At 40.4% G+C, this 27,717-nt stretch overlaps 1 protein-coding gene across 1 annotated transcript in view; it reads right to left on the reverse strand.

The window, feature by feature from the left end:
• LOC309849612 (kinesin-like protein KIF28P) overlaps positions 1-27,717 on the reverse strand; it is a gene marked incomplete at its 5' end in the record, with an annotated part of 60,507 nt that overhangs the window by 32,361 nt on the left and 429 nt on the right. Inside the window, 4 exons of the mRNA XM_082702354.1 lie at positions 1,660-1,884; positions 6,725-6,760; positions 8,173-8,376; positions 22,910-23,104. Of these exons, the coding sequence (XP_082558480.1) occupies positions 1,660-1,884; positions 6,725-6,760; positions 8,173-8,376; positions 22,910-23,104 (660 nt within the window). The remainder of the gene's footprint in view (positions 1-1,659; positions 1,885-6,724; positions 6,761-8,172; positions 8,377-22,909; positions 23,105-27,717) is intronic.

The raw sequence follows: 27,717 nt of genomic DNA on the forward strand, positions 1-27,717 counted from the left end.
CATCCCTGCAATAAATCCCACTGGATTTGTGGGGGAATGATACTTTTTAATGTATGATTGAATTTGTTTGTTGAAGATTTTTGCATCTGTGTTCATCAGGAATATTGATCTGTAATTTGTTTTGTTTGTTTTGTTTTGCATCAGGATAATGCTGACCTCATAGTGTGAGTTTGGAAGCTTTCTTTCCTCTTCTATTTTTGGGGATAGTTTGAAAAGGATATTTTAAACACTTCTTTAAATGTTTGGTAGAGGGACACCAGGGTGGCTCAGTCAGTTCAGTGTCTGACTCTTGATTTTGGCTCCCTCAAGGATGGACCAGCTAGGCAGAAGGAGCTCAAGAAAAACTGTACCTTCCAGTACTCTTGTTCCTTGAGAAAGCTCCTACCATCCTTGATCTTCTGGCACATGCCCCCCAAAATAGTCACTAAATCTTCTTCATGTATAACTCAGGCACTTCCTAGACTACTGCTTCTGTGCTGGGTCTCACAGTGCATGATAGAGCCCTTTGGGAATGGACTCTCAGTTTCTTATAGCCCTCCTCCACCTCTCCTAGAGTTGAGTCCACTACTTTTCAAAGACTGATATTATCAGGCTTGTCTTTCTGGTGCCGATCTCCAGAGCAGGGGGTGCCTCATTAAAGCTTGATACCCTGGCTCCTCAAGAAATACCTAGTGCCTAAGATATCCTTCTTCTTTGAGGGTCGCTGTGCCTGGGGATTAGTTTCCAACTAGATCTCTGCCCCTCCTACCCTTCTCAATGTGGGCTTCTCATTATGTCTTTAGCTGTGAAAGAGCTGTTCTGCTGGTCTTCAGGTCGTTTCCAGAGTTAGCTGGATTATGCAGAGTGGTTGTCTCTGTGTGTCAGTGGGCGGAGGTGAGCTCAGAGTCCTCTCTACCATCTTCCCAGTTATTCTTCAAAGTTCTTTAAAATGCAGGTACTTCTCTAGGCTTCCCAGCACTCCCGTAGGATAGCTATTCGTCTCATTTTACAGAATAGTAAACTGAGACTAAAAATGAGTAAGTGATTTCCTGAAGTTTCAAAGCCGGTGAACAAAGAGATACAGTCCAGTATTTTCCCACTATTCCTGGTTAGAACAGGGTAATCTTCATTTATCACCATTCTACCTATGTATTAGGACTGTGGCTTAGGAAACAGAGGTGGTGAAATCATAGCTAACTGTAATGTTTACCCAGGTTTTGAAAATAAGCATTTCTGAATCAAACTGCTGATGATGTAGAGTTTACTCTCTGATATCTAACAAGAAGTAAGGAGGAAAAAACATATGCTCAGGTTTGTAAAAAATTCTACTTAGTGGAGAGTTACATGGATTAGCTAGTTTCAAAGACCTTATTTTGCTACTTCCAAGTATCAGAAGGGTTGGTCAGCATCTGGTGGTTCTCTAGGCTCATGGATCTGGAAGCTGGTTTTCATCATCCTGGGGAACCTGTGTGGAATGGGGATATGGGCAGGTAGGAAAATAGAAAGTCCCTCACTTCTCTTTCTGACCCTAAAGCCCATGGTTGGCCGTAGCCACCTTAATCCATAGGCCAAATCTGAAAGGATTCCATAATACTCACCAACTCTTCATGCCACTGGGAACCCTTCCCATGGACCACGCTTGGTGGGAACCTGGGACAGCAGCCTTCCCGTGAGTCTCACCTGCTTGAACTGAATGGTGACAACCATGTGAGACCGGCTGCTGCTGGCATTCATGTTGGTCGATGCTGTGGTCCTTACTTTTGTCCCTTGTTCCATCAGTCTTTCAATCTGTGCATAGTTCTCACAGGGCACTGACTTCAGGCCATCCACATAAAAGCCCAGCTGTTGGTCTTCCCTCACTTTTAGTCCTCCAGGTTTCTTGGTTCTAGACAGCAAGTCTCTTATCTGTGGAAAAAGAGAATAAATAAAGTAAACTTCAGGAAGACAGGGATTTCTATTTACTTCATGGTTACACCTCTGCCTAGAATATATTTAGTGCTCAATAAAAACTTACTACATGAATGAAAAAATGTTAAATTTCTGTAGGCACTACACAAGTTCATAATTTAGGTAAGTCAGAGATAGGGGAATGGCCAACAGGAGGGAAACCTGTTGTAATAAGCAGAATTTTTTAAAAAAAAACTCAGTTCTAGTATTTTCTTGTACCTAAAGCACTTCAACAAGCCTGTGAACTCCCTTTGGGTGGGACCAGGGCCTTTTACTTGTAGATCTTGACCTGGTTCCCAATGTAGAAGAGTCACTCAGTGAATGAATTTTGACAGAACAGTGTAGCCAGAGCTAGGCTAACAAATAATGTTAGGAGAATATGGGTGATTCTTCAGATCTTATTATTGGAGACTGGTGAGATGTCACACAGAGACCATGGCTTTGGGTGAAAGCCCATGTTGTCTCTCACCCAAGAAAAGCCACTTCTAACAAGGCTAAGTAGGTTCTACTGTGGGATTGTGGTGGAGCCAAAGGCCCCAGAAGGGTGGTATTACATGGTACAGAGATGTCTAAGACCCCAGTTCTCAGTCCTGGCTCTGCCTCTAACCTGATAAAACTTTGGAAAAATCTCTTACTTTCCGAGTGTTCATAATAGGAAGGGGTGAATTAAGTTATCTCTGAGATCTTCCCCAACTCCGATATTCTATGGCTTTTCATCCTAGAGCCAGGGAAAGATCACAGATTGAAGTTCGGACAAGCCAAACTAAGACAGTGGACATAAGGTGCCAGGGATAAGGAGACATCCAAATGGAGATCATTTCTGGTGTAGCTAGGAAAATTTTCCTCTAACATACAACTTGTTGGAAGGAACATCTAAGATAGGACTGAGTAAGTCTTATTAGAAAAAAAAAACAAGTAGATTTGTCTGGATGGAGTGGAAGTATGAGCACCCAGAGATGGGGGTGGATCCTGGTGCCGGGACCTTTCATGTATGTCTGGAGATCAAAATTGGTGATTATCACAAGACCTTCCTTACTCACCTGGGCTTTCCTGGGAATTCTTGAACTCTGACTCTATTTGGTACACCTTCAAATCCAACTCCAATCTGCTTCTAGAGAACTCTTCCAGAGCCCAATCTGATTATCTGATTTCCCTCTAAAATCCTCCAAAGATTCTCCACTATTGCCAGGACAAAGGCCCTTTACTTTTGGCAGAGCCTATCTTCAGCTTCATCTCCTGATGACCGCACCATATATCCAAATCTGGCAAACAGGGTACTGACTCTTCCTTTAACCACCATGAACTTTGATGTATTTTTTGACTAGTTACAACTAATCCTGCCTAAAATGCCCCTGTCTGTGCCTTCAACCTCCCTACACATTTCTCAAAGTCCAGTCCAAGCCCAGCATTGACCATTGACCATTGCTGTTAAACATCCCACGTAGTCATGCACTCCCTCCTCTCTGCCCCTTGCTCCTCGCCATTCACGGAGCACATGTAATGCATCACTGTCTGTAAAGTGTTATAGCTCCCGCCAGACTCCTCTATGGTGGGAATTAAGTCCAAGGATGAACTCATCCTCAGAGTCTAGGATGATGTCCGAAACATTAGAAGTACATAATAAACTTCATTTTAATTGACTGTTGAAGTACCTAATGGGAATATACCAGAGAGTCAAGGAATATGAGGAAAGGAAAGATTCTTAGGATGTCCAGTGTTCTTATTTTAAAGATGAGGAAACAGAATTCCAGACAGATTATCATCATAAACAGATATCAGTACGGAGACCACAGTAAGATGACTACCAGAACTGAGTAACAAAGGAAATTGTCTTCCCAAAGTTATTGGTATGAGATAAAGGAGCCACACTGTCTTCCAAGCCTTAGCAACTTGAAAGAAATAGAAACTTAATTGGTGACCTTAACAGAAAAACCCTTTGGGAACCAGAGACTATATGGTTAATTTATCTTCAACAAAGCAGGAAAGAATATCCAGTGGGAAAAAGTTTCTTCAACAAATAATTTTGGGAAAATTGAACAAAAATACGCAGAAGAATGAAACTGGACCACTTTCTTACATGATACACAAAAATAAATTCAAAATGGATTAAAGACATAAATGTGAGACAGGAAACTGTAAGAATCTTAGAGAAAAATACAGACAGTAACCTCTTTGACCTAGGCCACAGCAACTTCTCTCTAGATATGTCACCTGTAGCAAAGGAAACAAAAGCAAAAAGAGATTATTGGGACTTCATCAGAATAAAAAGTTCTGCACAGCAAAGGAAACAATAAAATTTAAAGGCAACCTAGTGAATGGGAGAAGACATTTAAAAGTGTTATTATCCAAAGTATATAAAGAACTTATAAAACTCAACACTCAAAAATGAATAATCCAATTTTTTAAAGTTCAGAAGACATGAACAGCCATTTCTCCAAAGAAGATATTCAGATGGCAACAGACACATGAAAAAATGCTCAACATCACTCATCATCAAGGAAATGCCAAAACCACATTGAGATACCACCACACACCTGTCAGAATGGCTAAAATCAACAATATAAGAAACAACAGATATTGGCAAGGATGTGGAGAAGGGGAACCCTCTTACCCTGTTGGGTAAGCCACTGTGGAAGGCTGTATGGAGATTCCTCAAAAGTTAAAAATAGAACTACCCTATGATCCAACAATTGCACTACTGGGATTTACCCAATGAAAACAAAAACACTAATAAAAAGGAAACACGCACATGAGGGTTTATAGCAGCATTATCTACAATAGCCAAATTAGGGAAACCCCAAGTGTCCATTGACTGATGAATGGGTACAGACACACACACACACATACAGGAACATTACTCAGCCATAAAAAAGAATGAAATCTCCCTATTTGCAATGACATGGATGGAGGTAGAGACTATTATGCTAAGTGAAATAGCCCTTCAGAGAAGGACAAATATCACATGATTTCACTCTTGTGGCATTTAAGAAACAAAACAGATGAGCAAAGGGAAAACAAAGAGAGAGAAGCCAAGAAACAGACTCTTAACTCTAGAGAACAAACTGTTGGTTACCAGAGGGGAGGTGGGTGGGGGCAGGGGATGGGTGAATCAAGGAGAGGGGGACTGAGGAGTGCACCTGTTGTGATGAGCCCCGGGTGATGTAGGGACGTGCTGAATTGCTATATTGTACACCCGAAACTAATATGACCCTGCATGTTAACTAATTGGAATTTTAAAACTTTTTTTTTAAAAGAACTCATTTGCATTTACTATCAGACTTCAGTGGTAATAACTGACTCATGAAAGAGTGTAAGAAACAAAATGGGTACTTTCTTTCCTTAATATAAAGAGAAAAACACTGACAGATCTATTCCTTTCACAGTATTTACTTCAGAATGATGAAGTGCAAGGCTTTGGATGGTGCTTGGGGTTACACAAAAACAATTAGGTTACGGTCTTCTATGAGAAAGTTACAGTTTTAGATGCCTTTGTCAATTCGTCCACTCAGTAAATATTCGGAGCACCCATTCTAAACCTACAAGCGTATTGAGTATTGAGAGGGCATTTCCTATAGAAAGGTCTTCACAAGGACACGATCTGTTCCGGAGACCCAAATAGGCAAATAAAATTTCACAGTATTATATGATCAAGGGGTAAGGGCAGCGAATATCTGGCATTTTCTAAGCTCTGTGTTAGAAATTGAAAACAGGTCACCTTGATGTGTAATGTCTTATTTTACATTCTCTATGAATGAGACAACTGAGAGAAAGTGATTTTCCAAAGTCAATGGCCAGTCAATGAGAGAAGTAGGGTCTGAGGTCATGCCCTTTCCAGCCACCCCAGGGACAAACAAAACATGGCCTGGGGACTACGTTCAGCTGGCCACCTGTTTTTGTCGGATCCTTGACATAAGAACATTTTCCACATTTTTAAGTGACTGAAAAAAGTCACAAGAAAAATATTGTGTGACATGTGCAAATTGATGGGACGAACAAAGGCAGGAGAAATGCAGTGGAAATTAAATTTTCTTAAACCTGGAGCCCAAGTTGCTGAGTGAGGCATTCCCCAAGGAACTCACGACTGGCCAACTGGCCGCCTTCATGTTGATGTTTCTTTAAAGACTAAAAGCAACTTTATCTTAACACTAACTAGCCCTCCAAGGTCCTGGAAGCCTTGCTTCTAACACGCACAAGTTCCTTAACCCCCCACTGAGAGAAGTCCATGATCGGTCACTCCTCATAGCCCTGGGGCAGCTCTTTCCCCCCTCGAGTCCTGTCCCCTGCTCTATCGAAAGCACCTCTTTGCACCAAAGGAAGCTCAAGAATTCTTTCTTGACCATTGGCTCTCGGCTCCACATCAAAAATTACGTGTCATTCCAGTTTCAGCGTCCAAGAACGGCCCCCCACTGGGACCCCGCCATACTCCATTTGCTTAGGGAACAGAGGTGGACAGTTTCAGCAGACACCATCTGGTCCTTGAACACAAAGTTTGCCATCTCCTCTGCCCCCCATGCCGACTGAGGTCGACTGGTAGGGGTAGGGGAAGAATTCTAGGGTCAGAGAAGGGTAGATGTTGGAAAGAATGACATGTTCCGGAGAGGAAGACATTTATGTGGCGGAAGCACAGAGTGAGTGGAGAAAGGGGCAAGAGGTAGCGCGGGAGAGGGAAGTGAGGGCTGTAGTCCATGCCAGGCTACAGGGTTGTGACTTTATCTTAGGGTGGGGGAGGGGAGGCTCCATAGGTGTTATGCTGCAGAGTCCCACAGGTGTGTGTGCCAGAGAATAGAATCACCGTTACCTGCTCGTTGTAAATTTCCAACATACTGAACGTAACCTGTATAGAAAAGAACATAGAGTTAATCTCCTCTGGAACCTCATCTTTGGGGAAGAAAGTCATATAGGAACAACATTAATTTCCAACAAAGGAAGAAGCTAATATTGAATATAGTAATGCTTGGGGCCCCGGGTGGCTCAGTGGGTTAAGCCTCTGCCTTTGGCTCTGGTCATGATCCCAGGGTCTTGGGATTGACAAGACCCACATCTGGCTCCCTGCTCAGTGGGGGGTCTGCTTCTCCCTCTGTCTGCTATTCCTCTTGCTTGTGCTCTCTCTCTCTCAGACGAGTAAATAAAATCATTTGCAAATATAGCAAGTTCTGATTCACATGCAATAAGCAATTCTCACATAACTTTGATGCTATGGAAAAGTTCTTAATATAGGTTAAAACTATATACGACCCTGCGTGTGTGTGTGTGTTTCGGTCTCGATTGGCAACAGAAAAATGTCATTCTTTATTGCTCACCCCCAATCTGAACATTGTAGAGAAAAAGACCAGTCTTTACCCTACTGTGCTTCTGGAATATTTCTGGACCAGCCAACTCCCCTTAAGTGGGAGGCTGGAGGAGTTGGAATGGCCCCAGCCTAGAGAAAAGGTCTTAAGATACTGATATTTGCCACCACCTTCTGGCAGTCTTGTCTTTTGTCTCCCGGTGGCGGGTCTTCCGTCACCTCTCATGTCCCCAGAGCTTCCAACGAGCGTGGGTGTCACATGCTTTAAACCACTGTTAGCAGACAAAGAAAGCCTCCAATATGAGAGAGCCAACAAACAGGAGAAAAAAGGAACTGCAGGAAAGCAGGTGATACATGGAGAAGAAGACCATGTTCTTTAAAGTCCTATAATTCAGTTTCGGAGAGAGAAAGAATGCTCTCCGTGAAAAAACAGGATGCCACAGGGGCGCCTGGGTGGCTCAGTTGGTTAAGTATCTGACTCTTGGTCTCAGGTCAGGTCTTGATCTCAGGTTTGACCCCGGCATCAGGCTCCATGGGCGTGGAGCCTACTTAAAAAAAAAAAAAAGAAAAAGAAAAAAAAGAAAAGAAAAGAAAGAAATGAAAATGAGCACACACCCACAGCCTTGGTAGAAGAGGCGGAGCAAAGGAAACCACAGGCGAGTCAGTGAGGGTCTTGTTGGATCAGCCTCAGCAAGAATCCCTCGTGAGTATTAGCTTCTAAGACGTCTGCGGCTGGGATACTCAAAGTGCTTTTCAAAATTACTGCCTTGGGTTTGCCTCCATAGAACCAGAAAAGGTCAACATTCTAGTTAGCGGCAACCTGATCTTGCAATCCTGGGAAGACTTGGGTATGGAAAATTAACATTATCCTGAAATAGAGATGCTGATTGTTTGGAGTCAGAAATTTCCAAAATGAAAAATGAAATTCCTCAAAGAAGGGATTTTCGGATCACGTGTACCTGGTAGTCTTCATTTCCCTCCTTCTTCTCAATTGCTTGAAAGAGCTCCTCGCACACCTTTGGAATGATACCTTTGTTTGCACCAAACCCAACCATGGAGTAGCTTTTCCCAGAGCCAGTTTGGCCATAGGCTAGGAGGGTGGTATTATAGCCTTGCCATGCGCTGTCCAGAATTCCCCGGCCGAGATCACGGAAAACATCTGTCTGGAAAGAAGATCACAGACACCGCGTTCAGCACGGGCTTTTCACAATACCCTTAACATAATAAATATTCTGGTTTTGATAACTTGCTTAGTACCATGCTGTGTTTGTTTTTTTAAGATTTTATTTATTTGACAGACAGAGGTCACAAGTAGGCAGAGAGGCAGGCAGAGAGAGAGAGAGAGAGAGAGATGGAAGCAGGCTCCTTGTGGAGCAGAGAGCCTGATGTGAGTCTCAATGCCAGGACCCTGGGATCATGACCTGAGCCGAAGCAGAGGCTTTAACCCACTGAGCTACCCAGGTAGCTGCGTGTTTGACAGAAGACTCCGATGCTGTCTTAGAACCAGCGGCATAAAGCTGGAGACCAAAAAGGGAGTTGGCTATTTGGAAGGCACTGATCACTATGGATCTTCACCGGGCTGGTGTCAAAAAAGCCTAGTACAAACCTAGCCTGGCTCAGTCTTTAAAATCCAGCAATTAGACATCAGTTGCAAGGAACCAGGGGACAGAGACCAGTGAAAGCATCTTCTACCGTCTCATTGTTTTTTACTCCACAAACAATAACATCACAAAATGACTGCACTAATTTTAGTCCTCGGCTGGTGAACTCTTTTTTTTCTTTTCTTTTCTTTTTCTTTCTTTTTGCCACAAGACCCAGAAGATCTGGAGCATTTCTACAATAAGCACATGTACATATTTGTACCCCCCCTCCCCACTTTTAAGTGGGAGGCACAGATGCCTGTGCCCGCAACTTCTTGGAAGAGAGGAATTGGTCTGGCTCTTTCAGTATCTGGGTCATGGTCAAAGCCAACAATATTCCCTTGTCTGAGTACATTTTTCTCTGGTCTCCCATATCAATAAAATAGTAAAGAATCTTTACACGATCCCTAATTACAATAGGTACATTTTTAAAAGATTTTTATTTATTTATTTGAAAAAGAGAGAGCGATCACAAGCAGGGGGAGCAGCAGAGGGAGAGGGAGAAACAGACTTCCTGCCAAGCAGAGAACCCGACGCAGGGCTCGAACCCAGGACCCTGGGATCATGACCTGAGCCAAAGGCAGACACTTAACTGACTAAGCCACCCAGGCACCCCCATTATAGATCCATTTGTATCATCTCTATAATTTTTACTTCTGGGAAAGATGCACATATCACCATGGTATGGTTTATATATATACCACAGACAGTAACCAGTCTTCCCATACTGCTCATTTCTCATAAGAAAGCCATAAAAATTATTGCCCTAGAAGGGTTAGGGGAGCTTCTGGCCTAAAATGTAGAATCTGACCAGTGGTTTCTGAAAACATCGTGACTGTACTTTTCTCAGAAAAACGTATTCACATAAAGGATATCAACTCTACCTTGGGCGCTATTAGCTAAACCTAAGGAGTGCTTACTAAGTTTAGTAAAATAACTAGTTTTGGATTTAGACTTACATTTCTAATTTCTTCCTACTCTCCATCCTATGGTCAACTACATGAAACATTTTCCTATACTATAGTACATGGAACAGTTATTTGGCAATTATCATAATAGGTGGTCGACAAAAGCTAATTGGTCATCCTCATCTGGGGATGAGGAAAATGGGCCAATCAAGGTTCTGTACAGCACGATTCTTGCAGTATTTTAAAACTATCTTTTTAAAAATTGGGATGTGGGGAATCTGGCACAGTGGGCTAAGGGTCTGACTCTTGGTTTTAGCTGAGGTCATGATCTCGTTGTGTTGTGGGATTGAGCCCCACACGGGCTCGGAGCTCAATGGAGGAATCTGTTTGAGATTCTCTCCCTCTGCCCCTCCTCCCACTCATGTGCACATGTTCTTTCTCTCTCTCTAAAATAGATAAATATTTAAAAACAAAGTTAAAATGTGGATGCCTGGGCGGGTTAGTCGGTTAAGCGTCTGCCTTTGGCTTGGGTCATGATCTCGGTCTTGGGATCAAGCCCCACATCGGGCTCTCTGCTCAGCAGGGAGCCTGCTTCTCCCTCTCCCTCTCTATCCTCCTTTCTCTCTCTCTCTCTCTCTCTCTCTCTCAAATAAATAAATACAATCTTTAAAAAATTGAAGTATAATTGGCATATAATATTAAATTAGATTCAGTTGAATAGCATAATGATTTGATATTTGTATATATTGTGAAATGATCAGCAGAATTAGTCTTTTTGATCAAAGCCATTCTAACTGGTAAGAGGGGATGTCTCATCATGGTTTTGATTTGCATTTCCCAGGTGTTGAATGATGTTGAGTATCTTTTTATGTACCAGTTGGCTATTTTCATATCTTCTTTGGAAAAACTGTCTATTCATTTCCTCTGCCCGTTTTTAAATTGGATTGTTTTTTGTGTGTGTTTTGTTTTGGGTTTTGTTTTTTGTATGACTTCTTCATCTATTTTAGATATTAACCCCTTACCAGATACATGATATGCAAATTTTTTCCCTATTTCATATGTTTCCTTTTCATTTTATTGATGATTTCCTTATTGTATACAAGGTGTTTTTGTTTTGTTTTGATATAGTTCTACTTATTTACTTTAGGTTTTGGTGTCAAATCCAAAGCATTATTGTCAAGACTGATGTGTAGAAGCTTACCACCTATGTTTTCTTCTAGAAGTCTTATGGTTTCAGCCCTTATGTTCAAGTTTTTGATACATTTCAAGTTAATTTTTGTGACTGGTGTGAGGTAGGGGTTCAGTTTCATTCTTCTGCGTGTGGCTGTCCAATTTCCCCAACACCATTTACTGAAAACACTGTCCTTTTTCCATTGCCGTTTTTTGGCTCCTTTGTCATAGATTTTTGGTCATATACACATGGGCTTATTTCTGGGCTTTCTGTCTGTTTTACTGATCTATGTAGGTTGATTTTCCATTTTCTTGATGGTTTCCTTTGCTGTGCAAAAGCTTTTTAGTTTGATTAGTTCCAATTGTTTGTTTTTGCTTTGGTTCCCTTGTCTGAAGGGACAGATCCATAAAAATATTGTTAAAACCATTGTCTAAGAGTCTATTGCCTATGTTTTCTTTTAGAATTTTTATAGATTCAGTTATCACTTTTAGGTCTTTAACTACACATCAATTTAACTTAATTTAATTTAATATCAATTTAATTTTCCTGTGTGGTTTAATAAAGTGGTTCAGCTTCATTCTTTTCCAAGTAGCTGCCCCATTTCTCCATGCCATTTACTGAAGAGATTGTGTTTTCCCCATTTTATAGTCTTGCCTCCTTTTTCATAGATTAAGTGATCATATAAGCAGGGGTTCATTTCTGACTCTTTACTCTATGCCTTTGATCTGTGTGTATTTATAATTTAAGGAGAATGGATATTAACTCTTCTCTAGATATTTGGTAGAGTTCACCTGGGAAGCCATTTGGTTGTACACTTTTCTTTCTTGGGAGTTCTTTGATTATGAATTCAATTGTGTTACTAGTGGTTGGTCTGTTCAGATTTTTTATTTCTTTCTGATTCAGTCTGGAAGGTCATATATTTCTACAGATTTGTTCATTTCTTACAGGCTTTCCAATTTGTTGGTTTATAATTTCTTGTAATTTTCTCTTATAATCCTTTATATTTCTGTGGTGTCTGTTGTAATGTCTCTCTTTCTGATTTTATGTATTTGAGTCCTGTCTCCTTTTTCTTGATGAGTGTAGCTAAAGATCTATTTTGCCTATCTTTTCAAAGAACCAGCTCTCAGCTTCATAGTTATTTTCTGTTTTTTAAGTCTCTATTTCATTTATTTTGGTTCTAATCTTTATTATTTCCTCCTCCTACTAAATTTGGCTTTTATTTGTTCTTTTTCTAATTCCTGTAGGAGTAAGGTTAGGTTGTTTATTTAATATTTTTCTTGTTCATTGAGGTAGACCTGTGTCACTTAAATTTTCCTCTTAGTACTGCTTTTGCTGCACCCCAAAGATTTTGACCCTTGTGTGTCCATTCTCATTTGTCTCCATGTATCTTTTGCTTTCCTCTCTGATGTCTTCATTGACCTGCTGGTTGATTAGTAGCCTGTTGTTTAGCATCCACTTGTTGGTGTTTTTGCTGGTTTTATCCTTGTACTTGATTTCTACTTTCACACCATTATGGTCAGAAAAGATACTTAAGGACATCTGGGTGGCTCAGAGGTTAGATGTCCGCCTTTGGCTCAGGTCATGATCTCAAGGTCCTGGGACCGAGTCCCACATCAGACTCCCTGCTCGGGGGGAGTCTGCTTCCCCTTTCTTTGAAAAGAAAAGATGTGTGATATGATTTCAAACTCCCTAAGATTATTGAGGTTTCTTTTGTGGCCTAGCATAAAATTTATCCTGGAGAATGTTCTGTGTACACTCGAGAAGAATGTGTTTTCTGCTGCTTGAGGATGAAATGTTCTGAATGTAGCTGTTAAGTCCCTTTGGTCACACTTGTCATTCAAAGTCACTATTTCCTTGTTGGTTTTCTGAGTGATTTGTTCACTGACATGAGTGGGGTGTTAAGTCCCCTTCTATTATTGTATTACTGTCAGTTTCTCCCTTTATGTCTCTTAATATTGGTCAGGTCCTCCTATATTGGATGTAGAGAGATTTACAGTTGTTCTATCCTCTTGTTGCATTGTTTGCTTTATCATCATGTAATGCCCTTCTTTGTCTCTTGTTTTAAAGACTTTTAAGTCTTTAAGTCTTTAAAACAAAGTCTTTGACTATTTTGTCTGGGGCACCAGACTAGGTGGCTCAGTTGGTTGAGCATCCCCAACTCTTGATTTCAGCTCAGGTTATGATCTCAAGGTCATAACCTGGTTCCTGAGTAGGGCTCTGTGCTCAGCAGGGAGTCTGCTTAAAGGATTCTCTCCTAGTCTCTGCCCCATCCCTTGCTTGCGTGTGCTCAGTCTGTCTCTAAAATAAATATAACTTAAAAAAAATAGTCTATTTTGTCTGATAGAAACATTGTTACCCTGCTTCCCCCCCCCCCCCACTTCCATTTGCATGGAATATTTTTTCCCACTTTGTGACTGAAAGCAAAAAGTGCTCAGTTGGTGTGTCTGGGTCTACAGTGGAGTCCCTTGTAGTCAGCATATACATTTTTTTTTTTTCCACCGATCTAGTCACCCTGTATCTTTTGATTGGAGCATTTAGTCCATTTACATTTAAAGTAATTATTGATTGGTATGTGCTTCTTGTTATTTTGGCCATTGTTTCCTAATTCTTCTCTGTTCCTTGCTTGTTCTCTTTTCTTGTGGTTTGATATCTTTCCTTAGTGTTATGTTTGGATTCCTTTTTCTTTAGTTTTGTGTATCTGTGATAGGATTTTGTTGTGGCTACATGAGAATTACATGTAATATTTGATATATATAGCCGTCTATATTAAGTTGATGGTTGCTTATCTTTAAGCACATTCTAAAAGCCCTACAATTTAAAATTCTTCCCCATATGTTTTATGTACACAATACTCTATTTTGCATTTTTAAAATTTTGTGTTTCCTTAACTGATTTTTAAAAATATAGATGATTTAACGACTTCTGTTCTTTTAACTTTTATACTGGCTTTATAAGTAATTGATCTAATGCCTTTATTATATATTTGCTTTTACCAATGAAACTTTTCCCTTCATAATTTTCTCCTATTTATGGTGTTTCCTTTTCCACTAAGTCTTTTTAACATTTCTTGTAAGGCTGGTTAGGTGCTGATCAACTTTTTTTCATTTTTAATTTTTCTCTGGAAAACTCTCTCTCCTTCGGTTTTAAATGATGATCTTGCCAGGTAGAGTATTCTTGATTGTAGGTTTTCTTTTCTGCATTTTGAATGTATCACTCCATTCACTTCTGGCTTGCAGTTTCTTCTGAAAAACAAGCTGATAACCTTTTGGGATTTCCCTTGTATAAAACATTTTGCTTTCTTTTTGCTATTATTTAGATTCTTTATTATTAATTTTTGGCATTTTAGTTATTAAATGTCTTGATGTGGACCTCCTTGGGTTCCTCTTGTTTGGGGCTTCCTGGACCTGTATGTCTCTTTTCTTCCCAAGAGTTAGGGAAGTTTTTAGCTATTATTTCTTCAGATAAGTTTTTTTTTTTTTTGAAACTTTCTCTTTCCTCTTTCCAGGACCCCAATAATGCAAATGTTAGTATACTGGATTTGTTCCAGAGGACTCACAACCTATGCACATTTTTAAAAATTCTTTTTTTCTTGGGGCACCTGGGTGGCTCAGTGAGTTAAGCCTCTGCCTTAAGCTCAGGGTCCTGGGATGGAGCCCCGCATCAGGCTTTCTGCTCAGCAGGGAGCCTGCTTCTCCCTCTCTCTCTGCCTGCCTCTCTGCCTACTTATGATCACTCTCTCTCTGTCAAATAAATAAAATCTTAAAAAAAATAAAAAATAAAATTTCTTTTTTTCTTAAATAATTGCTGTTCAGGGTATTCTAGCACCCTGTCTTCCAGATTGCTGATCTGTTCTTCTGCATCCTCTCCTCTGCTGTTGATTCCTCCTAGTGTCTTTTTCATTTAAGTTATTGTATTACTCAGCTATGATTGATTTTTAAAATACTTTCTATCTCTTTTTTTAACATTCTCCTTGTGTTCATCTGTTCTCCTGAGTTTGGTAAGCATCTTTAGGACCATTACTTTGAACTCTTTATCAGGTGGATTGTTTATCTCCATTTCATTTAGTTTTTTTTCCCTGAGATTTTGTCTCATTCTTCAATTTGAACATATTTGTCTGTGTTCTCATTTTGTCTTATCCTTTGTGTTTGTTTTTGTTTATTAGGTAGGTCATCCATGTCTCCTGGTCTTGAAAGTAGTGGCTTTATATAAAAGGTGTCCTGTAGGGCCCAGCAGCACAGTCTGCCTCAGTTAGTGGAATCACATGGTCTAGGGAGGCTGTTGTTGTGGGCTGCATGTACCTTCTTATTGAGACTGGCTGCTGTGGGTGCACTGTGAGTTAGGGCCCATTCTGGCATGGATGACTAATAGGCCTGGCTGTAGTTGTATCAATGTGCTGGTTGGCTGGCTGCTTACCCCCACTGGGGTAGGAACCACTTTGGAGAGGTTCCAATCCAAGCCAAAGCTGCCTGCTGGTTGTGGTGGGGAGAGAGCCGCTTTGGAGGGATTGCCTGTAGTAGCGGCAGTCTGGGGAACGCTGGGTCAGGGCAAACAGTGCTAACAAGGTAGACAGAAAGCATCAGAACTGGCTTCTGCAAGCATTCGGCCAGCTAGGCTGAAGGACAGCAAGAAAAATGGCACCGACCAGCATCCTTGTTCCTGGATAAAATTCCTACAGATCCCTAACCCTCTGGCACATTACCTAAAACTAATCAATATACCTTTGCATACAGTGTTTTTCGAACTCCTGCTGCTGTGCAGTGTCTCAAATTGTGTGCTGGACCTTTAACAATGGAGTCTCAGTTTCTTAGAGCTCTCAGGTTCTCCCAGAGTTAAGGCCTGCTGATTTTCAAGGCCACGTGTTAGGGGGGCCCATTCTCACCATTCAGGTACCCAGGGCTAGGCATACCCATGGCAGGACTCCATCCTTTCAATCCGTGGGGAGAATTTCTGCACCGTGATTTTTCCTTCTTATGTGAGGGTTGCTGTGCCTGAGGTCTGTTTCCCCACTGCATCTCTGACCCTCTTACCTTTATCAATGTGAGTTTCTAGTTTGAGACTATTATATATAAAGTTGCAAAGGACACTTGCCAATTTTTTTTTTTTTTTTGTGAGAGCATATGTTTTATTTCTCTTGGAACTGCTAGGTTGTATGGTCAAATGTATTTATGTCTTTTAAAGAGCTTACTTTTCCAAGATAACTCAACATTTTTGCACTGCCGTAAGTACCACATTAGAGTTCCAGTTGCTCCACATGCCTGTCAACCTTTCATATTGTCAGTTTTTAATTTTTGTCATTCTCATGGATGCATAGTATTATCTCATTGTGGTATTAACTTGCATTTTGCTAACAAGTAATAAAGTATGACACTTTTTCATTGTTTTTTGGTATCTACTTTAACAAAGTCTCTGATCAATTATTTTCCCTTTAAAAACTGACTTGTTTATTTAAAATTAATTAATTTATTTTTTATTTATTTTCAGCATAACAGTATTCATTATTTTTGCACCACACTCAGTGCTCCATGCAATCTGTGCCCTCTATAATACCCACCACCTGGTTCCCCCAACCTCCCACCCACCCCCTGCCCCTTCAAACCCCTCAGATTGTTTTTCAGAGTCCATAGTCTCTCATGGTTCACCTCCCCTTCCAATTTCCCCCAACTCCCTTCCCTCTCTAACTCCCCATGTCCTCCATGCTATTTGTTATGATCCACAAATAAGTGAAACCATATGATAATTGACTTGTTTTTTTAATATTAAGTTATAAAAATTCATTTTATATATACATATTAACATATAAGTATTATTTGTTTTGGGTGTACAGGTCTGTGATTCATCAGTCTTACCCAATTCACAGCATTCAGTATACCACATACCCTCCTCAGTGTCCATCACCCAGCTCTCTATCTCCCCCAACACCCAGCAACCCTCAGTTTTTTTCCTGAGATTAAGGGTCTCTTACGGTTTGTCTCCCTCTCTGGTTTGTCTTGTTTCATTTTTCCCTCTCTTCCCCTATGATCCTCTTCCTTGTTTCTCAAATTCTGCATATCAGTGAGATCCTATGATAATTTTCTTTCTCTGATTGACTTATTTTGCTTAGCATAACACCTTCTAGTCCCAACCACATTGTTGCAAACAGCAAGATTTCAATTTTTTGATGGCTGCATCCTATTCCATTGAATATATATAACACATCTTCTTTATCTGTTCATCTGCCAATGGACATCTAGGCTCTTTCTATAAGTTTGGCTATTATGGACGTTTCTGCTATAAATATTGGGGTGCACATGCCCCATTTGTATCTTTGGGGTAAATAACCAGTAGTGCAATTGCCGGGTTGTAGGGTAGCTCTATTTTCAACTTATTGAGGAAACTCCATACTGTTTTCAAGAGTGGCCGTACCAACTTGCATTCCCACCAACAGTGTAGGTGTGTTCCTCTGTCTCCACATCTGCGCCAACATCTGTTCTTTTCCGACTGGTTAATTTTAGCCATTCTGACTGGTGTGAGGTGGTATCTCATTGAAGTTTTGATTTGTATTTCCCTGATGCCAAGTGATGTGGAGCACTTTTTCATGTGTCTATTGGCCATTTGGATGTCTTCCTTGCAGAAATGTCTGTTCATGTTGTCTGCCCATTTCTTGATTGGATTATTTATTTTTGGGGTGTTGAGTTTGATGAATTCTTTATAGATTTGGACACTAACCCTTTATCTGCTATGTCATTTGCAAATATCTTATCCCAGTCTGTCAGCTGTCTGTTGGTTTTGTTGACTGTTTCCTTTGCTGTGCAAAAACTTTTGATCTTGATGAAGTTACAGTAGTTCATTTTTGCCCTTGCTCCCCTTGCCTTTGGTGATGTGCCTAGGAAGAAGTTGCTATGGCTGAGGTAAAAGAGGTTGCTACTTATGTTCTCATTATATATTTTGGATATTTTATCTGTCTTGTAACTATTTTCTTTCTTCATAGCTTGCCTTTTCATGCTCTTACTGGGATGTCTTAAAGAGCAAAAGCTTTTTTTCAAATGAGTCTCATTTATTATTTTCTCTTATCATAATTATACTTGAACTTAAAAAATATTTTTTAAGATTGTGTCCTATGATATCTTTCAAATCTGAGGTCACAGACATTTTCTCCTTTCCTTTAGAAGCTGTATAATTTTAGCTCTAACAGTTAGGTCTCTGATCCATTCTGAATTCATTTTTATATGGTGTGAGGAAAGAATAAGAAAGTCATACTTTTCTACATGGATATCTAATATCTCCAGCATCATTTGTTTGAAGGCTTTAATTTTGAAGAAGTTTGTCACCTGTATTAGTTTGCTAGGGCTGCCATAATAAATTACCACTAAACAGGTGACTAAAAACAACAGAAAATTATTCTCTCATGATTCCAAAGGCTGAAAGTCCAAAATCAATGTGCTGGCAAGGCCATGCTCTCTCTGAAGGCTCTAGGAAAGAATCCTTCCTTACTTCTTCCCAGCTTCGGGTAACTCCCAGCATTCCTTGGCATTCCTTGGCTCATAGCTACATCATTCCACCTACCTTCATAGTCACATGGCATTCTCCCCGTGTGTCTTTGTGTCCAAATTTCCCTCATCAGAGAAGAATTGGATTTTGGGTCCACTGTAATCCACTATGGCCTAATTACTTCTCCAAATATCTTATTTCCAAATAAGGTTACATTCTAAGGTATTGAGTGGATCTAGATTTGGGGGGGAACACTATTCAACCCATTAGAGCATCCTCATAAAAATATGACAATATATGAAGATCGATTTCTGGATACTTTTTTCTGTTCCATTGATCTGTTATCTCTATCTTTCAGCCAGTACCACTCAGTGTTGATAACTGAAGCTCTCCAGTGGGTTTTAAATTATTCAGGTTTCATGGTCCTTCAAATTAATTTTGGCCTGGGTGGCTCAGTCAGTTGAGCATCTGACTCTTGATTTTGGCTCAGGTCATGATCTCAGGGTCAGGGGATGGAAACCCATGCTGGGCTCTTTGCTCAGTGTATGGAATCTACTTGTTCCTCTCTCTCTGCTCCCCTCCTCACTTTCTCAGTCTCAAATAAGTAAGTAAGTAAGTAAATAAATAAATAAATAAATAAAATCTTCAAAAAATAATAATTCTGGCTATTGTAAGTCCCTTACCATTCCATGTAAATTATTGAAATAGCTTATCAGTTGCTTCAAAACCTTATTGCTGGGCGCCTGGGTGGCTCAGTGGATTAAGCCACTGCCTTCGGCTCAGGTCATGATCTCAGGGTCCTGGGATCGAGTCCTGCATCGGGCTCTCTGCTCAGCAGGGAGCCTGATTCCCTCTCTCTCTCTCTCTGGCTGCCTCTCTGTCTACTTGTGATTTCTCTCTGTCAAATAAATAAATCTTAAAAAAAAAAAGTCTTTAAAACCTTATTGCTGGGGTTTGGGTTGGGATTGCTTTGAATTGATTGCTCATTTTGATTTCTTTTTTTTTTTTTAAAGATTTTATTTATTTATTTGACAGAGAGAGACATAGCTAGAGAGGGAATACAAGCAGGGAGAGTGAGAGAGGGAGAAGCAGGCTTCCCACCGAGCAGGGAGCCCAATATGGGGCTCGATCCCAGGACACTGGGATCATGACCTGAGCCAAAGGCAGAGGCTTAACCCACTGAGCCACCCAGGCACTCCACTCATTTTGATTTCTTAATAATATTGAGTCTTCTAATGCATGTCCGTCTTCCTTTCAATAATGTTTTATAGTGAACAGCTTTTGCATGTTTTGTTAAAGTTATTCTTAAAGTATTTCATATTTTTGGTGTTATTGTAAATATTTTAAGTTTCACTCTCTAGTTGTTCACTGCTAGTATTGAGAAAAACTATTGATTTTTGTATATTGACTTTGCTAAACAACCTTATGAACTGTAGTAACCCTTTTTGTTGTTATTGATTTCTACATGGATAGATACATGGATAATGATGTAATCTAAAAATATTTTACTTATTCGTTTTTTAATCTGCATATCACTAATTTCCTATTTATTACCTACTTGCCCTGGCTAGGACCTGCAGTAAATGTTGTATAGAAATGATGAGATTGGTCCTCCTTGCCTTGTCCCATCTTAGGGGGAGCACATTCAGTGTTTCAGCATCAAATATGATATTACCTATGTATTTCAGGGAAGGTTATTTCCAGGAAGTTCCCTCCTATTTTAAGTTTACTGAGAGTTTTAATTTTGATTGGGTTTTGTCGAATGTTTTTTCTGCATCTGACCAAATATTGCCCCCCGGGATTCTGATCATATGATGAATTACATTGATCCTCAAATATTAAGCCAATCTTATATTCCAGTAAAGTCCTACTTGATAGAAATGTATTGTTTAAAATATTTTACATTCTATTTGCTGAAATTTTGTTAATTTTTGTGTTTACGTTCATGATAGATATTGGCCTGTAGTGTTTTCATAAACTTTGGCTGGTTTTGGTGTAATATTGTCCTCAAAAAATGGATGTTCCTTCTTCTGTCAGCTCTAGGATTTTGTTTTGTTTTGTTTTAAGAATTCTCATTATATTTTACTTCAGTAGAATTCACAGCAAAGGCATCTGGACATAGAGTTTTCTTTGTGAGGTTTTTAACTATAAATTCAGTTCCTTTCAGTCTAGTTCAATGATCTGTTTTTGTGTGACCTTCAGTGGCATGTGTCATTTCATCTAACTTGCTGAATTTATTGGCAATAAGTTTTTCATAAGTTTTTCATAATATTCCCTTCCTTTTTACATGTCTTTAAAATCTGCCATGATGACTCATTTCTCATCTTGGTATTTTGTATCTTTTTTCCTGATTGGTTTGGCTAAAGGTTCAATTTCATTGAACTTTTGAGAAAATTAGCTTTGAGTTTCATCGGTTTTCCTATTATTTTACTGTTTTGCATTAATTACTGCTTTCTTATTTCTTCCTCTGCTTGCTTTGTATTTAATTTGCTCTTTCCTTTCTGAATTCTTAGGTGGAAGACTAGAATGTTGACTTGAGATTGTGCTTCTCTAATAACTTAATGCTATATAATTTCTCTAAGCCTCTCCTTGAGCTATGACCCACAAATTTTGAAAAATTTTTAAATTTTTGCTTTTAAGATTTTATTTATTTATTTATTTGAGAGCAAGAGTATGGGGGAGAGGAAAGGAAGAGGGAGAAGTAGACTCCCTGTTGAGCAGGGAGCCTGATGTGGGGCTCGTCCCCAGGACCTCGAGATTATGACCCAAGCCAAAGGCAGATGCTTAACCGATTGAGCCACCCAGGCGCCCCTAAATTTCTTATTCAGAGTATTTGCTAATTTTGTTTATGGTTTATTCCTTAACCTATGGATTATTTAGAATTCTGCTATTTCCAAATAGTTGTAGATTTTCCCAGTATCTTTAATTTCTAGTTTGGTGGACAGAGAATGTACTTTGTATGATTTCAGTTATCTCACAATATTGATACTAGTTTTATGACCTGGAATATGGTCTGTTGTAGTGGAAGTTTTGTGTTCAGCTGTAAAGATGTGTGGTGCTGTGGTTGGGTGGTGGGTAGCAATGGAATTCTCTAATACATAATGGCCAGTTAGGCTGATGGTGTTGGTCTGGTCTTCTGTATAGTACTGATTTCGGGTTATTTGTTCTATCCATTACTCAGAGAGGAGTGATGAAATCACTAATGACAGTTGTAGATTTGTTTGTTTCTCCCTCAATTTCTAGCAGTTTCTCCTTCATGTACTTTGAAGCTCTATTATTAGGAACATACCCATTTAGGATGGTATGTTTCCTTAAAATTGATTATGATTATGGAGTGTTTCTTGTGGTGAAATCTACTTTATGTGATGTAAATATGGCCTCTATAGTTTTCCTTACTTTTTACATGATAATGTAAAATGGGGTTTCTCTAATCAGAGTTGGATCCCATTTTCCTTATGAAATCTAATCATTCCTGACTTGTAATTGAAACGTCTATTTACATTTGCTGTAATAAGTGATGTGGCTGGCATTGAGTTTACCTGCTCACTATTTGTGTTCTACTCCTCCCATCTCCTTTTTACTTTCCCCCTCTTTTCCTGCTGTGTTTTGGATGGAGCGCTTCCTAATCCCATTTCCCCACAATTGACTGACTAGTTACAAAATTTAATTTGATTTTTTTTTAATTGATTACTCTGGGATAGCAGTTCTCAAGAGCATTCCAGGGTCCATGAGATCCTTTTAGGGAGTTTTTGAGGACAGAAGTATTCGACAGGGGGAGTTTTCGGGAGTGGTTTAATAAAAGCTGTGAGCTTTCAGCTGAGTTTGAAAGACAAATAGGCAGACAAGAGTAGAGAGAGAAGATTAGGGGAAATGAACAGAGCCTCAGTGACCTGTGGACAAGCCTGGTTGGAATCACAGAAGGTGGGTCAGGGTAAAGGATATTTGAAAAAAATGATGGTTGAGACTTTTCCAAATTTGATGGAAACTACACACACCCAGATCCTAGAAACTCCATGAGCTTTGTCCAGATTGAAATGACCTCCTCTCCATTGTTACCCCATCACATCCCATGTTCTTATCCCAGAACATGTAACATTTCGAAAGCACTTGCCTATCTAACTCCCCAGGAGGGAATAATGTTTGGCACATGTGAAATACTTGGTAAAACAAGAATTCTCAAATGCTGAGTATATCACAAATATTGCTTATTTTCTTATTTCAGAGAGGCAAGATATAATTGAGTTGACTGACACTTCTTGTTCAAAATATGACAACATATGGTAATTCAACTGATTGAGTTCCTAAAAATTATTTAGGCAATAGCTGTACTTTGGGACCTCATGTTTAGCATGAAAAAGGAAAAAATTTAAAATCAAACTCTCAAATGGAAGTATATACCAGAGCATGCTTGCATTAAAAAATTATACTGTTCTACCATTAATACTTCATTTAAAAAAAGAAAACAAAACAAACCACCTTTCCTTTGAAGTTGTGTTTTGAAGCGAGTTACCTGGCTTGCAAATTGACTGCTAGGATCAGCTGAAATCAACACACCATCTTGGTCCTTTTGAAATCCATCATGAGACCAATATGCCAGGTCAAAAATAAATGTCTTCCTATGTTCTGGGTTCTTAGGGTCTTGTATGGTTGTGGTGGTCCCGGAATGCATGGAAATCACACATTTGCTCCCAGAGTTCTTCTCTCTCTATAGTCAAATTACAAATTCAGAGTTCATCATTGTAGTTTGTGTCATCCAAGTTGTTTGGCAAGTCTTGATACATACCTCCTAAGGAATTAAGATGGGCACTTACCAGTTATTCATCATCATCTCTAGTGATGTTAATTTTCTGAGACCAGCCTAACATCCAGCTATGCTAACAGCAATGACTACTAGAGCTTCCCTGTTTCATGAAAAAGGAAAAACAACCATTTCAGGACCCTGGAAACGGTCCTCAGGGCAGATGGCCAATGACAAAACATCTGTTCAAGGAAGTGTAGCATAGTTATGAAGAAAGGGGAGTCTGGTATCTGAAACCAGCCCATTCCCTTCCTCTCTCCCGCCAGCTCAGCCAGGCAGAGACTCCCCCAGACTACTGGAGCCCCCACCACAAGGCTGCCTCTCTCCCCAGATTGCAGGTGGAGGGCTTTCTTCTTGGCAAGAGCAGGATCTCAGCATTTCACATCCTACCCCCATCTGCATGCTGCTGAGGCTAAGTCCTGGGAGAGACTTGGTGAAGGTGGGACTCCTTCTTGTACCCGGTGTGCTACAGAGGCTCTACTTTGGATCAGCCCGCTGAGAACACTAGGGCATTGGCCGTCCTTGCCCAGTCCCCGAGGTGGTGGGTCCACGCCAGGATAGAGAAGCTGAGAGGATCTCGAGCAGCTGTTCCACAGTCAACAAGTGCTGGGCTTCTAAAACAGCAACTTGCCATTGTCCCCACCGCCAAGTCTGGAGCCAAGGTGTAGACATCCTGCCCAGGGGGATAGCAGCTCATGTCCTCTCAAAGTCACGGACTTCATTTGCCCTCTTAGAGAAGCTGGATCCTAAGGGCACACTCAAGAACGGAAGTCATGATGGAAGGGAATTGGGAGAGGTCTGTTTTGATAAGGACTAAATTATAGGCCCTCTAGTTTGCAGAAGTTGCGGGGGCAAGGAGGGGATGGGGGTGGCTGGGAAACACCGTAGCTGGATGGACCCCCCTGGAGTCCTGAAAAATATCAGTCAGTGTTCTCAGAGACTGTTCCTTTTAAAGGAACCTGAATTTGATTGCATTAGTTAGCAGAGTAATTTATGCCTCCAGGAATTGCTGACAACAAAGCAGTCAGCCGCAATCCGTGGAGTCGAACAATTTGATGTCAAGAGAGGAATGAGCCCAACCCAAACCAGTGTCACCCAGGGTGTCCAGGGCATACCCAAAGCTGTGCCCTCCTGAGGTGAGGGATGGACTGTGCTACAATAGTCCAACCAGTCACCCAACAAATAAGCCACAGTAACAAGCTACATACGGGGGGTGGGAGAATCAGTTCCCAGATTTGCTACACCATATTATCTCGTGTCAGGTTTCCATTAAAAAATGATGAGGCATGCAAAGAAACAGGAGAGTAAGACCCATATATTGGGAAAACGGCAGGCAACAGAAATTATCTATCAGTGACCAGATGCCAGACTGTGAGCATTATAAGCACATGGAACCAAAGGAAACCATGTTTAAAGAAAATCCTAAGGAACTCTCCAAAAAAACTATTAGAACGAATAAATTAGTTCAGTAAGGTTTAAAAATACAAGATCAATACATAAAAATCAATTCTATACACTTGAAAGGAAGAGTTTAAGAATGAAATGGAAAAATTTCATTTCTAGTAGTGTCAAAAGGAACAAAATACTTGGGAATACTTAACAAAAGAAGTACAAAACATATCTTCTGAATACTACAAAACATTGTTGAGTGAAACTAAAGATGATCTAAAAATTGGAAAGACCCCAGGTTAATAGATGAGAAGACTTAGCATTGTTAAGATGGTAACTCATCAAGCTGACATACAAATTCAGTGAAATCTCTATCAGAATCCTACCTGATTCTCTGTAGAAATTGACAAGCTGATAGTAAAATTTCCATGGAACTGGAAGGCACCCAGAAGAGCCAAAACCATCTTGAAATAGAACAAAGTAAGATTCACAATTCCCAATCTCACAACTTAGTACAAACCAAACAGTGACCAAGGCAGCATGATATGGGCACAGCGATAGGCATATAGAATCATCCCAGGCCTCCATGGTCAACTGATTTTCAACAAGACTGCCAAAAATGGGGAAAGAATAGCTTTTGCAAGAAGTGGTCCTGGAAAAACTTGAGAGCTACATGCAAAAGCAATGAACTTGGACCCTTGCCTCATACCTTATGCAAAAATTAACACCAAATGGACCAACGAGGGACCCTTGGGTGGCTCAGTCAATTAAGCATCTGCCTTCAGCTCAGGTCATGATCCCGGAATCCTGGGATTGAGCCTGCACTGGGCTCCCTGATTAGTGCGGAGTCTGCTTCTCCCTCTGCCTCTGCCACTCCCCCTGCTTGGGTGCTTCTATCTCAAAAAAATAAATTTTTTTATAAAAAAATGGAACAAAGTCCTAAATGTAAGAGATTTCAGTACAGAAGAAAACATTGGAGTAAATAGTCATGATCTTGGATTGGACAGTCTAATGACACCGAAAGCATGAATTCCAAAAGCAAAAAAAAGCAAGACTTCATCAAAATTAGAAATGATTGTGCTTCAAAGGACACCATCAAGAAAGTGAAAAGACAGCCCTCAGAATGAGAGAAAATTTGCAAATCATATTATCTGATAAGGAATTGTATCCAGAAGAACAGCTCCATGTAAAAAGATAATCCAATTTAAAAATGAGTAAGAGATCTGAAGAGACATTTGAGGAGGATACACTCATGGACAACAATATGAAAAGATACTTGACATCCTTAGTCATCAGGAAACTGCAATTCAAAACCACAAGGTACCATGTCACACCCAGAAAGGCTAGGATAGTCACATAGCTAGATTGGATTGGAGAAAGTGGAACCCTTGTGCACTGGCTGTGGGGAGCACAAGACAGTACAGCTGGCTTTGGAAAAGTCAGTTCCTCCAGTGATGAAACTAGTTACTGTATGACTCAGCAATTCCATGCCTGGGTGTAAACCCAAGAATAAAAACATGTGCCCACACAAAAGCTTACACACGAGTGTCTATAGCAGCATTATTTCTCGCAGCACCAATCTGTGAATATACTAGAAATCACAGAATTGTACACTTTAAGTGAGAGAACCCTATAGTAGGTGAACTGTCTCAATGAAACCATATATAAAAGATTGTAAAGGGGCACCTAGGTGGCTCAGCCAGTTGGGTGTCTGACTCTTGGTTTTGGCTCTGGTCATGATCTTGGTGTTACAGGATTGATCTTGGTGCGTGAGACTGAGCTTAGCGCTCAGTGCAGAGTCTGCTTGACTCTCTCTGCATACCCCCCAGCCCCCCAATATCGTCTTGGTCTCTCTCAAATAAGAAAAAATTATAGAGGCTAATATCAAGACTACTTGTCAGGCACTGTGTTGATTAACAATTATTTCATCTAATTTTGTGATAGTAAGCCTCGTTAAGTTAACAACATCTCCATTTTGTATGGAAGGAAACCAAGGCTCAGAGAGCTTAAAACCTTCAAGGTCACATAGTGGGTGAGTGAGAAAGTCAAGTCTTGACTCCAAGCTCATCTGACTTCAAGGGCTCCTAAGAAAATGCTGTATCTTCAAACACAGTCAGTCTCACCAAGCTGGTGCTCCGACCCCACCATGAGCATAAAGACTGGAAGTCAAGGAGTCAGGGTTCCCCACTCCCGAGGGGCACCAGTTGCCCAGAACCATCCACCCTTGTCACCTCTTGAGTTGGCCCACTTTCCTCCTTGCTACTGTTCCAGTATAAGCTAGCCCAAACTGGTGGTGGAATATGATCAAATGCCATCTGTTTGATGAGGGGTCCTAAAAGCCATGGAACTAAGGTGCCTACTTTCTACATCCTGTTCAAAACTTGTAGTTACTCTAACAGTATTAAAGGCCAGTGAAAAATACCCCTGGACTACCTTTAGCCTTATGACGGGTTAGGTTATAAAATGACTATTTCCTCCTTCTTGGCTAAGACATTAAATTGCATACAAAATCCTTTATTTTTATCAGTCGGGGGCCTGAAAAGCCGTGCCTCTGTAGAAGCCCCCATGAGCCCCTGCACTTGAAGTTGTCCAGTTAGGCGTAGAAAGCTATCCTGTGACAAGTCACCTGGCTGTGATACAGATGAATGCTAGGGAGTAGAAATCACAGACACTGACGGAAAACGTGCAAAGCAATCTTGAATACTAATGGACCAGTGAGGAGAGCATCAGGTTGAACAAGGTCCAAATGGGAAGGAAGACCTCACGTATGGTCTCCATTACGCTCCCTGTATGCCATTCGGGACCGACACAGCCCTTGCTCGTCATTCCATCTGGAATATCCTTGTCCGAATCTCACTTGGCCCCTGGGTCATGTGAAATGCCTCCATCTCCAGAATCTTCATGACCGAGCCAGGCAGAATGAACTAGACCTGATCCATCTCTGGGAGCTGTTTGCCTCACCACTGTGGTACGTTCCGTCACCAATTACTTACGTAACGAAACTGCAAACTGTTATGCACCGTTTCTCCAGGACTGCGTTTGATCCACAGCAGTCAATTATCGTAAAACTTGTAACTAATGTCTTGGTAATCAGAGGTTTCTACGGGGTCCCAGGACAAGTATCCCTTCTC

Source organism: Mustela nivalis (genome assembly GCF_964662115.1).
Source record: "Mustela nivalis genome assembly, chromosome: 16".
Taxonomy (NCBI): domain Eukaryota; kingdom Metazoa; phylum Chordata; class Mammalia; order Carnivora; family Mustelidae; genus Mustela; species Mustela nivalis.